This window comes from Primulina eburnea, chromosome 4, assembly GCF_022965805.1.
Source record: "Primulina eburnea isolate SZY01 chromosome 4, ASM2296580v1, whole genome shotgun sequence".
NCBI classification, from domain to species: Eukaryota; Viridiplantae; Streptophyta; class Magnoliopsida; order Lamiales; family Gesneriaceae; genus Primulina; species Primulina eburnea.
Window position 1 is genome coordinate 1371764 of NC_133104.1, and position 15961 is coordinate 1387724.

The window sequence follows — 15961 nt, forward strand, 5'->3', positions numbered from 1 at the left end:
ATGTATCACTCCAACAATGTCGCTGATTGCTTAATCAAAGTGATGATTGCACCTTTTTCTCCCGAATGAATGTTGCCTCTTCTTGATTCAAGATACACACCCGAGATTCATGCTGAATGGAGAGTGATTTATGTTTTCTTAAGTTGTAAATGGAGAGTCCAAAATTGGTGCACTTCAATTTCTCCTCTCATAATGCATGGTCTTCACAATACTGGGCAACATCCAAACATGAATATAAACTCGAAATAGTTTTCGTATCAAGAATGAACCTCAAATTTTAAGTTCCTTTTCTCTTTCTTTTGGAGGAGTGATGGGAAATGTTGTACTGCAAATCTTCAAGAAATACAAAATATGCACAAAACTTACAGGATAAAAATTAAGATAAAACTTCATGAATGTAAACATCTGGATAAGATATTCAACTTGTGACTGTTCCACCATGTTGCATCTGTTTCCTCCTTTCTTGCCCAGCCTTTTCAGTTAGTCTTTTACCTTATTCTGCAGTGATCATTGTTGAGGTATAGAGCACAATTCTGTTTCGGTGTTAACTGCTTGAAATGTCACCTTCAGGACTTGATGCCTTCCAGGCTGAGAAAGTTATGGAAACACTCCGAAAACTTGCGCAGGATGGGCATACTGTCATTTGTTCCATTCACCAGCCTAGAGGTTCAGTATATGCAAAATTTGACGACATTGTGTTACTAACTGAAGGTTCACTTGTTTATGCTGGTCCTGCACATGATGAATCACTCAGTTATTTCTCAAAATTTGGGTAAGCCATCTGATACCTTCCAACTGTTTGACTTTGAAATTGTTAGTGTCTGCATGCCAGACATTCGGCAGCCTATCTTTGTGTGTTGCTCCAAAATGATGTCAAAAGGATGTTTATATGACTCTCGTGATTATATTTTTACGCAAACTTTTGACTCTCTTTTGGCTCTCTTGCTATTGGGATTTCCTGTCATATTAAATTTTTATGTGAACTTTTAAGATGGCCTACTGGATTCATAATGTAGGAATTGTTTAAATTAAATGAATCACGTGAAGGCATCATTTCTCCTATGGGATTCTCAATTTCTTTTTTTAACCAGATATGGAGGAATGTTTGCAGTTTAATTTTTGTCTATTATCATCGAAATTCGCTGATGAACTGATGCTTGTTGCTCATTAAATGTTTATGTTTTAAACTCATTCTCACTGTAGAACCAATAAATTGTTGATTTAAGCATTCATTTGGCTCATAGTACAGGATGACATGAGAAGACAGAATGATTTCTTACCATATGCTAAAATGTTATGTCTGGATCTTCGAGAAATCTCGTTATATGCATCTACACGTTTTGGAAAGTGATTATTTTCGAGGATTGTCATATTTTTTCATGCATGGATACAGTCCTGCTCTAGAATTTATCGCAAGATGTCAACAACCGAAGCACCTGTTAAACAATTATTTCTGAAGACAAAATATTGATATGTTTCAGCATACCAAAACACCATCATTTCGTTTACATCAGGGTGGTTTGTGGATGATCTGTATGTTGTCAAGTATGCTGTTTGCTTTATGATTAAGTGATACTGCATGCCGCTAATTTATTGATCCGTGAATTGGTAAATAAAATTCAGGTATATTTGTCCAGATCATGTGAACCCGGCAGAATTTTTGGCTGATCTAATTTCAGTGGACTATAGCTCCGCTGAGAGTGTGTATGCTTCTCAGAAAAGAATAGATGGTCTAGTCGAGTCATTTGCGGAACTGACATCATCAACTCTCTATGCAACTCCTCTTACCTGGCCAGATCCTAAGAACTTAAAGCAGAGGGGAAAAATTGTTACCAATAAAAGTAAAGGTGGTTGGTGGAGGCAGTTTAGGTTACTACTTAAACGGGCATGGCTGCAGGTATATGGTATTGCCTTGCTGCTTAAAATTGTAGTTTAAAATAATCATGTATTTTTAGAGTCCATTTGATAACTGTGGTGTTATGTTTTGTACAACTAATCGGTTGTGGGGTGAACAAGAGATTAATTTCCAATAAACTTGTATTGAAAATTTCATCACTTCAGAAGCTGGGTGTTGCAATCCATGAACTTGTACGCTCCACTCCATTTCTTTGTTGCACACTCCACCTAGCTTGTGTGTGATAGTTGGTTTTTCCCCTTAATATTTTTCTTGAATGAGAAGGTTGTTGAGTTATGGTCTTCAAATTTCCCTCGCTTGCAAATAAAAATTTAGAAATGATCAAAGATTCTCATCTTCCGAGCCTTGGAGTTTATTCTCAATTGATGATTTACAGATTTAGCATATTCAATAACTCGTTATGTACTTGAGATGATTTTTCTCTTTGACCAACTGATTACAACCGTCAATGGACAAACAGGCTTGTCGTGATGGCCCAACAAACAAAATTCGTGCAAGGATGTCCATTGCTTCTGCTATTATATTTGGCTCTGTCTTCTGGAGGATGGGAAGGTCGCAGACATCAATACAAGATAGAATGGGATTGCTTCAGGTTTGCTGCTACTTTGACCTGTTGGAGATCCAGTCATCTTTCTTTTCAGAAATGTTGCGACGATTAACATTTTATTTGAATACGTTTTCACCGTCATTAGAGAAATAAGTTTCACCGTCATTAGAGAAATAAGTCTACCTATTGATACCTTGGTCTTTATGGTTATGCTCAAGCATAAAATCTTTCATAAAATATTTACTATATTTTCTTAAATCTTGCTATCGGTACCCTCTTACTAAATCTCTGCTTTACTATTTTGATTGTACTTGCATTGTTGTGTTGTATTTTTTTTATAGATCGTTAAAATAGAAGCTATACAAGTTTGCCATGATAAAGAATGCTTGATTTGTTTGATGTGTCTCTCACGTTTTGCCTTCTCTCTGTCACTGTCTTGTTCAGGTTACTGCTATAAACACTGCAATGGCTGCACTCACAAAGACTGTGGGTGTCTTTCCTAAGGAACGTGCAATAGTTGAGAGAGAGAGAGCCAAAGGGTCGTATTTACTTGGTCCATATTTACTCTCAAAATTGTTGGCTGAGATTCCTGTTGGAGCTGCATTCCCCTTACTTTTTGGTACCATTTTGTACCCCATGACTCGCCTTCATCCTGCAATGTCAAGGTGGGTATTTGGTATTTGTAAAAACAGCGCATTAGTTCATTTGGCAACAAAATTGAGGCATGAAGTCTATTTAATATCATATCTCTATCCTAATATAAAATGACCACACATTTAGGTAATGAATGGTTGAAAATTCGTGAGCATATTAGTAATATGCTGGTAAAGATCCGACACCTCTCAAAGCTTTTTAACCTGATTTTATTGATTGGAAGAAACGAAGCCCAATGTGTTTGAAACTCAATGTGTTAGCTCACCTGATACATCCGCTTGGTTTCTTGATCATCGAAGGAGATAAACAATGAGATTGCAGTTATAGTTGTTTATGTAGTTGACATTCACAAAAAAAAAGCACCATTACATTGTTAATTTTAAGTAAGAAGAGTCAAATTTTACCTGTCATCTAGTTTCATGGGGATTTATTTACGAGTGCATTGCCTAGCATTGCAGGTAATCAAGCAAGTGCATCACCTTATATATTATGATTTTATCAGCTGATATATGAAAATAATAGGCTATCATTAATTCTTCTTCATGAACATTGTGTAATTATCATGTTACCTTTTATTTTCATGACATTAGATTGGAAGTTCACTGCAGAAAGGTTGATCATTCTTTTTTCTATGTGCGATTCGTGTAGGCACTGGTCAAAGATGTCAGTGTTGCTAGAACACAAACAATATTGTTTTGCATTAGATGAATTTTTACTCAACCTAAGCTCGGCTGTGGTATCTTTCTAGGTTAACATTTTTGAAGGAGAGTATTTTACTTGATAACTCAGTTTCCTTGTAGGCGTGATTGTGGACTTAATTCGCCAGATAAGAAAAGTAGGATTTTTATGACCTAAGAAGTATTTCTTTCTAGATTTGGGAAGTTCTGTGGTGTGGTCACCATTGAGTCTTTTGCTGCATCTGCCATGGGGCTAACTGTTGGTGCGATGGTTCCAACCACTGAAGCTGCTTTGGCCTTAGGACCATCGGCTATGACAGTTTTCATCGTTTTTGGAGGCTATTATGTCAATGCAGAAAACGCACCAATCATCTTTCGCTGGATTCCTCGCGTTTCTCTCATCAGATGGTACCTATATTCGTTATTTAGTTTTTCATTTTATTTTAGCTTATGAGGGAAGTTTCCCCCAAACTGAAGCCGACGGTGGTTATTGTGCTTGTTTACACATCCAGGGCATTTCAAGGGCTTTGCATTAACGAATTTAGCGGTCTCCAGTTTGATCATCAGCACTCAATTGACATTCAGTCTGGTGAACAAGTGAGTTTAGATTATGAAAATTTGAGTCTTTTTTTAATTCGGTGAACAATGCTAGATATTAATCTCTTAGAAATTGTTGGTTTCCACCATCGATTTGATTACAATCTATACTGTTCGTGCATGTATTTGTCCATCAATATTTCCATTTGAATCACTGTCTCATTCTTGAGCTTGTACTTTCATTGGTACGTGTAACAATAGCGTGCTGAGTGGACCTGATTTCCTTGTGGTGCTTCACATTCATTTGTTTGCTTATTCTTTCTACTGGTAGTCTATCACAGTTGGTCTATATCATTCTCCGTCCAATGCCAAAGTCACTGAATGGGTGAGGCCAATCCCGGGACTGTGACTTAAATTGTTCAGTTATTTTCAAGGCATACACTACGATAAGAGTCCTTATATTGATTGGTTTTAGCTCCATAGAACATATACATGGAGCTGTCGACTTACGTACTCCACCAATAGCGTAGTCGGATGTTAGATAAGCACTTTAAAGAGCTTGGTGTGGAAATTGTGTCTATCACAGTCAGTCTATATCGTTCTTATATTCAAGCTTCTACAACCACCTTATGGTTGGACAAAAGATCAGACCACGGTCCACGATCAAGGGCATTTGTATTGTCCGTCATTCCTCGAGCCAACAACCCACTGAATATGAGAATTGCCCTCAAATGGTCAAACCCATATATTGTAACCCAAAATTCAACATTTGAACCACTTGATGCAAAGGGATGTTCTAGCTTGTAACTTCCATTTTTTATTCATTTTAAATGTGTAATATGATATCTTGATAAATCCTATTCTGCTATCAGCTCATGTAAACCTGATAAGATATGCCTTCTGCTGTTTTCAACACAAGCAATTGAATAACCATTAAGCATTTATTCTAAAGTTTTCTGTACTGTTATCTCTATCAATATATGTTCCTAGTTTAGTCAATATTTGATGTTTCCACTGTTATGTTTGCAGGCACTTGAACGGCTCTCCTTTGGAGGCAGTCGGATCAAAGACACGGTGATAGCTCAAAGTAGAATACTATTATTTTGGTACTACACAACTTACCTCCTCCTGGAGAAAAACAAGCCTAAGTACCAGCGACTTGAGCCTCCAACTCTCGATCAAATCCAACGACCAACAAAACTCAAGCATCCAGAAAGTGACTCCGAGGATTCATCCCAGCCACCCCAATCTCCTGTTTTTGGCCAAGGTAAATGGAACCAGCCACTTGAATCTCTTCCCTCTGAACCACTTAATATGTCTGAGCTAGACGGTTGGTAATTACTTGGGAAGATGATGATCTTAATACGAGACGTGCCACTTGCTATTATTGATCTCATACAGGTTCCAACATGAAGGAGATGCCCGTTCAATAAAGGAGGCATCTTCCATTTTACAGAGCTAATGAACTATTATTAGAGAACTTGATGATACTGAAAATGATGGCACTGATGATTTTGTACTCTGAAAAATCTTCCATCTTGGATGGCTTGCCATGAACTTGAAGTATTAAAACCACCCAGTACATTGCATAGTGTTTTTTTTTTCAGCTTTTGTTTCCCAGAAAACCTGTCACTGGAGCTGTTTGAGATATTATTTACTTAACAGACACCACTTATACACCTTACTCCGATTGTTTTAGGAATTCTGGTATTAGGCAGATTAGATTATGCGTCGTCTGGCCTATGCGGATCTCACTTTCTTGCATATAATTGTGTCTGATTAGCATTAGGCTGATTAGATTATGCGTCATCTGGCCTATGTGAATCTCACTTTGTTGCCATATAATTGTGCACTTGTCTGCAGCATGTTTGAAAACTGGTAGGTTATTTCTATCTAGGCTGTGTTACTTTAATTTCAAATGTGTTATTTGTTTAACACGAGTACGAACTAAATAATTATCTTAGAATTGAATTTTAAAGCGAGACAAGATGCAACGAATCGGTGTCTTCTAATTACCTAATTGGTCCTACCCTCCAAATCTTCAACTATCCCAATCTCAATTTTGGTCTAGTAGTGGTGTAGTTTTGGCTGTATTTGGATAGAAAGATTTGAAATCAATGGATTTTAATATTTTTTATTGTTTTGATAATTTTTCTCAAAATAAATTCAAATTCAACTCTCTACTTGTTCATATTATAATTATATAAATTATAATAGATTTCAAATCCTTAATATTGAATTCATTGGAAATGTATTAATATAATTATAGTGTAAATAAGTAAAAGTTGGATCGAGTTTCTTCTATTTAACTTCTTGTTCTTATATAATTTGTCGGCATGTTATTTTGAGCTTTCGAACTTTGTGCCGTGTTCCCCTTTTTTCTCGTTTTTTAAAGATATATAATGGTTTATATGTACGTTTTCCCTGTAGTTTGTTTTGATTTTTGCGTTACCCCGAGAACTGTGTTTGCTGGCGTTTTGTAGCAGTTTCAGCGTATTCAGATTTCTTCCATATGAATTTTCAAAACATAAGCAGTCGTTCGATTGGAATATTGAAATAATCATACCATATTCTCAATTAAGGCCTATTCCTAAGTTTAATAATCAGTTAAGTTTTTATTTATAAAATCGATCATAATTAGGATTCATGTGTCAGGTATAAATGAACTTAATCGAATCGAATAAAAGAAAATTTTAAGGCTTGAATTAGATATATTCAAGCTTGAGTTCAGTTCAAAATTTTAATGTTTTTTATTCGAATTATTCGAATATGTTCATCAGTTACACGAAAACAAAAAATAATATCATTAAGTTATTAATTAGTAAATCTAAGGAAAGCTGCCCTTACGCGGGCGGCTCCGTTGTCGGAACTAAACAGGTATAATTTATTTACCCAAAAAAAAAGTCAATGCCCCTCGGGTGGCCACCACATCCTCTTTCAACATTATATTTAGTTTCATTCTAATCGTATTACCATACTTCAAATCTCAAACCTCCCAAGATTATTCGAAATAGCATCAACTTCTGCCCTGAATGGTTGAACCGAATCGAAGAAGGAAGGAAAAATATTATCGGTCTCCGTAAGAGAATTCGCGAGATGGAGATGATCGAGAGGGACGATGAGCTCCTATGGGATGGATATATGGGTTGGGAGAAAGATATTTACCCGAGCTATGACATGATCATATGCGATGCGATGAGATTCTTGCAATCATATTTGATGGAGACCAAGCCAAGCTTTGCATTAGGCGTGATTGGGCTAAAGCAAAATTTGTGTGAGACGGTATCACGGATCGTATTTTGTGAGACAAATATTTTATTTGGATCATCAATAAAAAATATTACTTTTTATGATAAGATTTATTTTTTATTATGAATATCGGTAGAATTAACCCGTCTCACAGATAAAAATTCGTTAGACCCTCTCACAAGAGACCTACTCAGACCTACTCTTGAACTAATAGCATTGAGTGTGCCATTTTTAACTGGTGTTGAATTTGATGGAACTGAGTAGAGGAGTTTTGTACTGATGTTTATCTGAGCTAAGTACGAAGAAAATATGGCTCTCGTTTTTTTTTTTAAAATAAAATAAATATTTGAGGTTGTTCTTGATTTCCCTCTCGGGGTTGATCTTTTAAATTAGTTGTATATTTCATGTATACTCTTATGTTTTTATCTAAGTCAGTTGAGTTTAAATCATGCAGATTTTGATAAATGCGTGTGACCATATTTTAAATATAATATTTTGAGTATCAACATTTTGTCATGAATATATAATTATTTTGACTGTTTAGATATTTTAAATTCCAATATTCAAGTAAAAATTATAATATCAGTATAATAATTTGATATGTTTTGAGTTTTAATTATGTAACTTATGAAAGTTTGGTTATTATACAATAACTTTACCACTAAATTTATCGAATATGATTTATTTGATTCCACTGGTTTTCTCTACGTAATACATTGTTAGTTGTCCCACATCGGTTGGATAAAATACCCGATAGTTGTATATATGGGCTTGGACAATCCTCCTCTTGAGCTAGCTTTTGAGATTGAGTTAGGTCAAAGTCTCAGTCTTAACATGGTATCAGAGATTAGGTTCCATCATTATGTGTTGGACTGTTGATTGAGTTAGGTCAAAGTCTCAGTCTCATTTCTCTATAATTAGGTCATTTGCAAACTTCACGCTCTATATGTTCATTCTTGGGTGTGAGGTTGTGTGTTTGTTGTCTTACATCGGTTGGATAAAATACCTGAGAGATGCATATATGAGCTTGGACAATCTTCTCACTTGAACTAGTTTTTGGGATTGAGTCAGGCTCAAGTTCCAATCTTAGTACACACGTAGCCAGAATTCACTCCAATTAAAGTTCATCCCTCGAAAAGGAAAGGAAAAATAAAGCAAAATGACTTAAATACTTCAAAATAAACAGAAAAAAGTTTATAGTTTCCAATTTTTTGTTTATGTGTATTTAATGTCTGTAAATATAAACCACGTAGGAGAGTATCGATGTCAAATAAATAATATCCGGTGGATTTAATGGTTTCAGACAAAAAAAACTAAAAAAAATAAAAATCAAAGTTACTGAATGGAAACCAAAATTTGATAAATTAAAATACTAAAACAAAAAATAAGCCAACTTGCAATACTAAAATTACAATTTTGTCTTGATAATATTTGTAATAGATAACAATTTTTTTTTCCACATATTATGATTACAACACTACTCTGACGATACATTTCCTGTAACTTGAACAATATTAGGCTCAACATTTTGTTTTTGGGTGCTTAATCTTAATACATATGATTAATTTTTTATTTATGTTGCAGCTTGCAAAGCTAGGGGCCAGATCTGATCTCGTAGTTCATTTCCAGGTTCAGTTCAGCTACGCGGATTTCATATCTTCTGTCTCGAACCTTTTCTTCTTGCGTTGGCTAAAGAACCCTGGTTTTGCCCTTACCGTGCTTATAGCAAAGAAGTTATATGCGACTTTCTCGTTTGTCTGATTATTTATCTCGTGCTGGGATATTTGCTTTTGAAGGTTTGGGTTTTGTTAGAGATTAACTCCTCTGTAATTGTAGTGAGACCCAAGAGAATATCAAGGATGAATTCGTATTTTGAGATTGAAGATTGTAATAATAATATTGAAATATGAATTTTTTAAAGTTTGCTTCCGAGTTGACACGAGCTTGGCTTTATTCTTTGACCCAACATGACGATCTTTTTTACGAACATGACTCGAAGACATAAATTAGTTTGGATTAAGAGTCTTTAGATTTTATTGTAGCTCATAAAGTTACGATCTTGTTTGTGTTGTGAGACATGTAGATTTATGATGTTACTCTTTGGTTTTTTATTTAAATTTGGACATATATATGTTAAAAAAAGAAAAAAGTTGAAAAAGTCTTAAAATTATTTTTCTAAATGAGTTGTCCAAACACATTTTTAACTATATAAAAACAATTGTTCAAACACAAATTTGTACTTATAACAATTTTTAAAATATTTTATATAAAAAAAAATTAAAAAACGCTTGTATGAAACCGTTTTGTAAATATTCAAATCTCATGTAAATATGACTAAAAATATCATGTACACTCATAAATTTCAAAGTTGATTGGCAAAAAATATATTGCAAAAAATATAAACGGGGTAAAAATGATTCCTAATTAAATTATATTGTTGCAAGTAACGTGGAAGGGTTCTAGTTCTTACAAGAATTTTAAGATACAATTAATTCGATTTGTCGGAAGAAGCTAAGAACCGAACCATATATGTACACAACTGGAAGCTTATGTAGTCGATCGTCTGATAAATTTCTTTTCAAGTCTGCAAAAGATTTAATCAACGAAGCAACTGAATTTAACATGTAACTTTAAATTAAACAATTTAGTTGTACTTCGTTGGGTCCTTTTTCTAGGGTCCATGCAGTGGGATTTCTCTTTGAAATCATCGGCCGGCGCGCCACAACCTGCGGCAGCTACTCAAAACAAAATAAATATTGTGAGAGAATCAATGGCAAGGGTATAATATGTGAGATTAATTGTTCTATCAGATGTTATAAAATTCTAATCTTCTTACATAAAACATACATAATAATCAAATTTTGAACATACTTGTAACCTACTGACTGATCAAGAAAAAGGGTTTCGAAAGTAATAGATACATGGATAAAAACTTAATTATAAGGAATATTGGACTAACAGGGAGCTCCCTTCAGTCCAAGCTACGACAACAAAAACCGAACACAGCTCCCGCATCGCTGGATCAAAAACACACCCAATCTCACTTAATTATTCCGGTGAGTTCGTGAACCAACGAGTCAGCAGCTGAGTTTTCAGCTCTAAATTGTCTCAGACTGGACTGAAGGAAGCTCCTTAATTCTTCAACAAATCCTAAAAAAAATATGTACACTTCATTCAGATAAAAACAACAAGAAAAGAAACCCTCGTGGGATTCAACAAACAAAGCCTTTTTCTATGAGGTTGAAGTAGGCTAGAGGAGTGACTGAAGAACAAGGATGAATCTGGTGGATTTATAAAGGGGCCGTGAAGAGAAATTTAAAAATATATATCAGGAGACATGAAAATCTAAAGTGGGCTGGGAGATGGATTTAGAACAGACTGCAGAGACATCGAAATACTGTGAAAGATCTTAAATTACGTTCATATATAGTACTTATTTCATATCTGTTGAAGGAGTACGAATTAGCTAGTATTGAAGATTTCTTTCACCTCTGAAAAAGAATTGCACAGGTCTTGAAAACTTCGTACGCTCGGCTTATTATCCATCCAATCAAACAGCTGTAAGGCTCACCATAAAGAGATAAAGTTCTATGATGTTTAGCTTGAAATCATAGTATTCCATAATTAGTACGGAGACTAATACCAACAATGGTGGGGTTGGGAACTGATTTATTCATTGGTCCAAACCCTAGTTCACGTGAAGGGCTTTGCAAGTGCAAGAGTGCAAGTACGATATTTTTGATTTAGTTTCTTTGTTTTTGTTGAGTAGTAAAAGACATAATAATTATCATTCATAAGCAAAATTTCTTTAATTTCCAGAGACATGAAGAGGGTTCGTTCATGATTTATAAATGGCAGAAGACTGAGTAAAAAGATTTCCTTTGAGATCATTTCAGTTTAACCGGGAAAATTACTTTTTTGGTAACGAATTTTGTAGGTATTTTTTTTTTATTTTTGGTCATGTTGTCGGTCAATTCACTATCTTAATCCACTAACTTATATTTTTTCGATTTTAGTCTTTTTTCATCGAAGTACTCACATAACTTCGAAATATTGATGATGGGGTGACAGATTGATGATGTATGTATATAGACCTGGCCAAGGGATGGGTCGAACCCGATGGGTTTGCAATTTTTTTTTAATGTATGGCCACGATCAACTGATCTAGGGACGATGTTTTAGCTCAATGTAATGAAAACAAAATTAGAAAAATATTTTTTAGAAATTATTGAAATATTTTTTTATGTATATTTGTTTTAGATCTTAGGCTTAAATTAGATGGTTTATAAAAAAATTGCTAATATTATACTAGGATTATTCAGACCATACTACGAAAACAGTTTTATCTACCTCATTGATTTTGTTTGATATTAAAACTCATTTATATGATATTAATAATGAATATAACATCAAATATGGTAGACAAATTATTCAACATGAAACACAATATACTATACCACTAATGATAACACTTCTAAACTTACGTATATATTAATGTTCAACTTTTATTAACAAATAATAATTTTTTAAAAGTAAATATGTAAAGGTAAGCGAAAAACATATGTTTTGATTCCTCTACATCAAAAGAGGGTACATATGCAACTTATATAGTTATAATTATGTAAGTGCAAGCTCTTTTTATTTTTTTTTTATTTTTTTTGTTTTTCTTTAAATGTTTATTGACAAATAATAAATTAAAGGGCTAAATCGGACTTGGACACGACTATTAACCAAGCCCAGACTCGAACCCGAACATCGAGTTCATGATAACTCGGACCATGACTGTTCTAGCTGGTTACGGTTAAGTGTCGGGAAAACGCCAGATTCATAACACCAAGTTTATATTTGAATAATTATTTTAAATCCACATCTCTCTTGATTTATGTGAATACAATGGTGATGAGTGTAATTTCAAATCACCTTTTAAATATCTTCCCAAATCAAATCTTTTTTTTTATATCAAAATATATCATCCAACCACATCTTAAGAGTAAGACTGTGATCCATTTTTTTATAACATGACTAAAAATAAAAAAAAATGTATAAATTACATGACCAGAAATATAATTTTTATTGTGAGTTATATTATTGAAACTTTGTGAAGATTTTATGCATGGAGGAAAAAATATGTTTCTACGTACTGAATATTTTACTGTTTGCATTGGCTAAAAATAAAGTTTGGTCAAATTCTTGATGGTTTTGTGAAACCTAAGCAACTGTTTTCTGCGTCAACCAGCGGTCAACACAATTAATTTTATAAGTCTCATTTGGATAAGTGGGCGACAGCCTAGTCAACATGAGCAGCTAGGTTTTGGCTGGTTCTACTGCATGCGCCACATGAAACAATAGAACATTTTACAGAAATTTGGAGCTCTGGAGATTTCTCTTTCACATCCCTTTAAGTTAAAAAGGGAAATTTGGAAGACACATTTTGAAAAATTATTTTTATATAAAAAAAATAGACAAGAAAAGGAATATATCTTTTGCATACTGTATAATATATATAATCTTTTTATGCTGAAATATACAATTTCAATTTTTAAGATCATTTACGATCGCATACAGGCTCTTATGTATGCTGAATTGAAATAATCTAACAAACTAAAGTTAATAATTTATACTATACAAAATATTTAAATTTTTTATTGAGAGATATGAATAAGTATAGTGGTCAAATTTCTTTTATATAATTAAATAGTATAATCATATAAATCGAGTTATCTGTAAGTACTACAAAATCGCAAAATTGAATATTATATTACGGTTTTGTTCTGATTTTTTTTAGGAATCGAAAATGAAAAATAAATCCACGGATCTGGTTATGATTCGATGCGAATATGAGTTTGATTTACGGTTCCAAACAATCTATGGTAAATTCTATCCAGACTTGTTGAAATAGAGAAATTATGAATGTTGAGCCGATAATCAATCAAGACCGCGTCATTTTTAAATGTGATGCAATACATTAATACATTTGCTAGCTCTTTTATAGTCATTGAACCAATCTATGTGATTGTAATGACTCAAATTTAATTATTCAATTTATTATTGACGTTCAAATTAATTATTAAGGCTCAAGCATGTTATATACTCAAAAAAAATTCTATAAAATCAAGGGGAAATCCATGATTTTATGCTCAAACTTTTAGCTCTCAACATCTTGACTTGAGCGTCGAAGTGTCTATGTCGGGCAAACTTCGACGTCTCTCACGTTTGTTTGTGACGCATGTGATAACCCACAAAGATTGCTCTCCGCCAGCTACTTGGACTTGTTTACGAGCTAGCTATAATATCCTTGTACGATTACTTGAATTCATTTACAAATCTGTAGAGTAATTCAGATGATCACAATTTTAACTACATTACATGGTAGAGTCGAATAAATCTTGACAGAGCGGTCAAAAGATTGGTCGAGGGATAGAAGCAAATATATAAGTTGGTCAAGGTCGAAGAATGGTTGAATGGCAAAAGTACAAAGAAATTAAATGGTACCTTAAAGTTGTGAAGAAATGAAAACCCTATTCACGTTTGTATGCATCGTCCTTTTAGCACAGGAAATTAAAGGGTAACAATATTCCCTGTTTGGGATGAGTCATCACCTGTTCGAGTGGTCATTTCATTTGTCAATTCACGTAAGCACTCTATCTTCCTTCCATATTCTCTGTCAATCTTTACTCCTGAATCTGATCATGCATTGCTTGTCCTGATAATGGTTTTTCCTATATTTCTTTTTTGGAATTAATCAGTGCAAATTATTTTTTAAAAAAAGAAGAATATTTGAGGTTTTGTTTTTTCTAAAAATACATGTTTTGGCTTGCGAGTTGCGTGTGCTTGACTTGTGTTAGATATAATGTCGATTAATGTTGAGTTTTTATTGGTGCTACGGTTTTTTTTTTTTTAAAAAAAATACGAGAGCTCGATTGTGTATCTGTGAGAGCTTGTATCGATTTATGAATGCTTTGGGGTATTTAATCCTGTGATTTTTTTTTTTTATTTTTGTTTGGTTATCTATTTCTTGAAAATTCTGGAAAGCAGTGTAAATGTAGAATCTGGATATAATTATATTTCTCTTTTGGTAATTTTTTTTTTCTCATTTGATTTTTCCTCGTACTTGTTATTAATAACTGAGAATGCAAGAATAATTAAACTCGTTTTTCAATACAATAGTAGCCTGTAATTTCTCTTGTGCTTGTGATGATATTATTAATTATATTATTTTCCGTTGTTTAATTCGTAGTATAACAGATAGCTAATTGTTCATCACAGGCCAAAATTCTTGGCCAAAACATGATTCAACTGTTATACAAAATGTATGGAATAAACAGAAAGGTATACTAAAACCAACGAACTAGTAGTATGAACAAAACAGTAGCACAATGCTTAAAATAAAACAAACCGAGGCCTGTATGAAAATACAGTGTCCTTAAAACAGATTCGTCCCCTCCGGGATGTGCTTCGAGGATGAACTTGGACGTCTGTTTCCCAGGATACAACGGAACAACCAGCAGTGACTTAGCACGAGACACTTCTACGACGAACTGAAAGCGTACCTTTACTTTATCACCGAGATTTAACGGAGGCCAAAAGAAAAGCTAACAATATGAAATGCAAGAGAATACTTGAAAGAGAAAAGATTTTCATGCACCTTGAAATGGGGAAATGAGCACACTATTTATAAGCCCCCAAAAAGCATACCAAGAGTCATGCAAGATTAATTAACTCAATTAATCTTCCCATTAACTCAAGAATATGAAGAGCCGCAAATTTTCAAGTAACTCAAGAATGTGGAAAGTCAAAAGACATTCCACAATAATGAGCCACAACCAACTCAAGAATGTGGAGAACCAAAAGGCACTCCCACATTCATGACATATAATTTTTATTCAAATTTCCAACAATCCCCCACATGAATGAAAATTGATATAAATCTCGGTGACAAAGTTCTACAGTTGAATCCTGCATAGGATAGGTATGTGTTATCCTTTGAACCTTCCCTCATGAAATATATTTGCTTTACTAGCTGACCAGTAGACATGATGTCCTTGAACTGTTCTGCCGTTTATGTAAATTAAGATATATTTCACACAAGACTCTCCCTGATACTATTCAGTTCTCATGATTGTGTTCGTTTTGGCCATGAACACACGCCTGGTTCTGCGAGAGGGTCTAGAATTGAGCCTTGCAATTCCTTCGAAGCGGCCCCACTTCTCTCTCACATAGGTGATTCTATATTCTTCTCATCAGAATCATTAAAAGCCGTAAGCTTATCCTCAACATTCACTGTTTCATAATAGGAATGGACTAGGGATAACCCCCACAGTGATTCTCCAAATTAATGCGATTAGGTTGTCCCATTGAACCTAGTTCTTGGGATCTCCAGTC

At 34.0% G+C, this 15961-nt stretch overlaps 1 protein-coding gene across 1 annotated transcript; it reads left to right on the forward strand.

The window, feature by feature from the left end:
• The first annotated feature begins 557 nt into the window (after positions 1-557).
• On the forward strand, positions 558-6014 carry LOC140829584 (ABC transporter G family member 7). Its single transcript, XM_073192897.1, has 8 exons — positions 558-772; positions 1624-1897; positions 2376-2507; positions 2907-3127; positions 3989-4201; positions 4306-4390; positions 5360-5597; positions 5732-6014. The coding sequence occupies exons 1-8, from the start codon at positions 558-560 to the stop codon at positions 5761-5763; spliced, it is 1410 nt and encodes a 469-aa protein (XP_073048998.1). The 3' UTR covers positions 5764-6014.
• The last annotated feature ends 9947 nt before the right edge of the window (positions 6015-15961 follow it).

Bases quoted from the DNA above. Each gene is read 5' to 3' on its own strand.
- LOC140829584 (XM_073192897.1), top strand. From the start codon at position 558: ATGTCACCTTCAGGACTTGATGCCTTCCAGGCTGAGAAAGTTATGGAA. The intron at 2,508-2,906 runs GTTTGCTGCTAC...TGTCTTGTTCAG, and splicing joins ATAGAATGGGATTGCTTCAG to GTTACTGCTATAAACACTGC. The intron at 4,202-4,305 runs GTACCTATATTC...TTACACATCCAG, and splicing joins CGCGTTTCTCTCATCAGATG to GGCATTTCAAGGGCTTTGCA.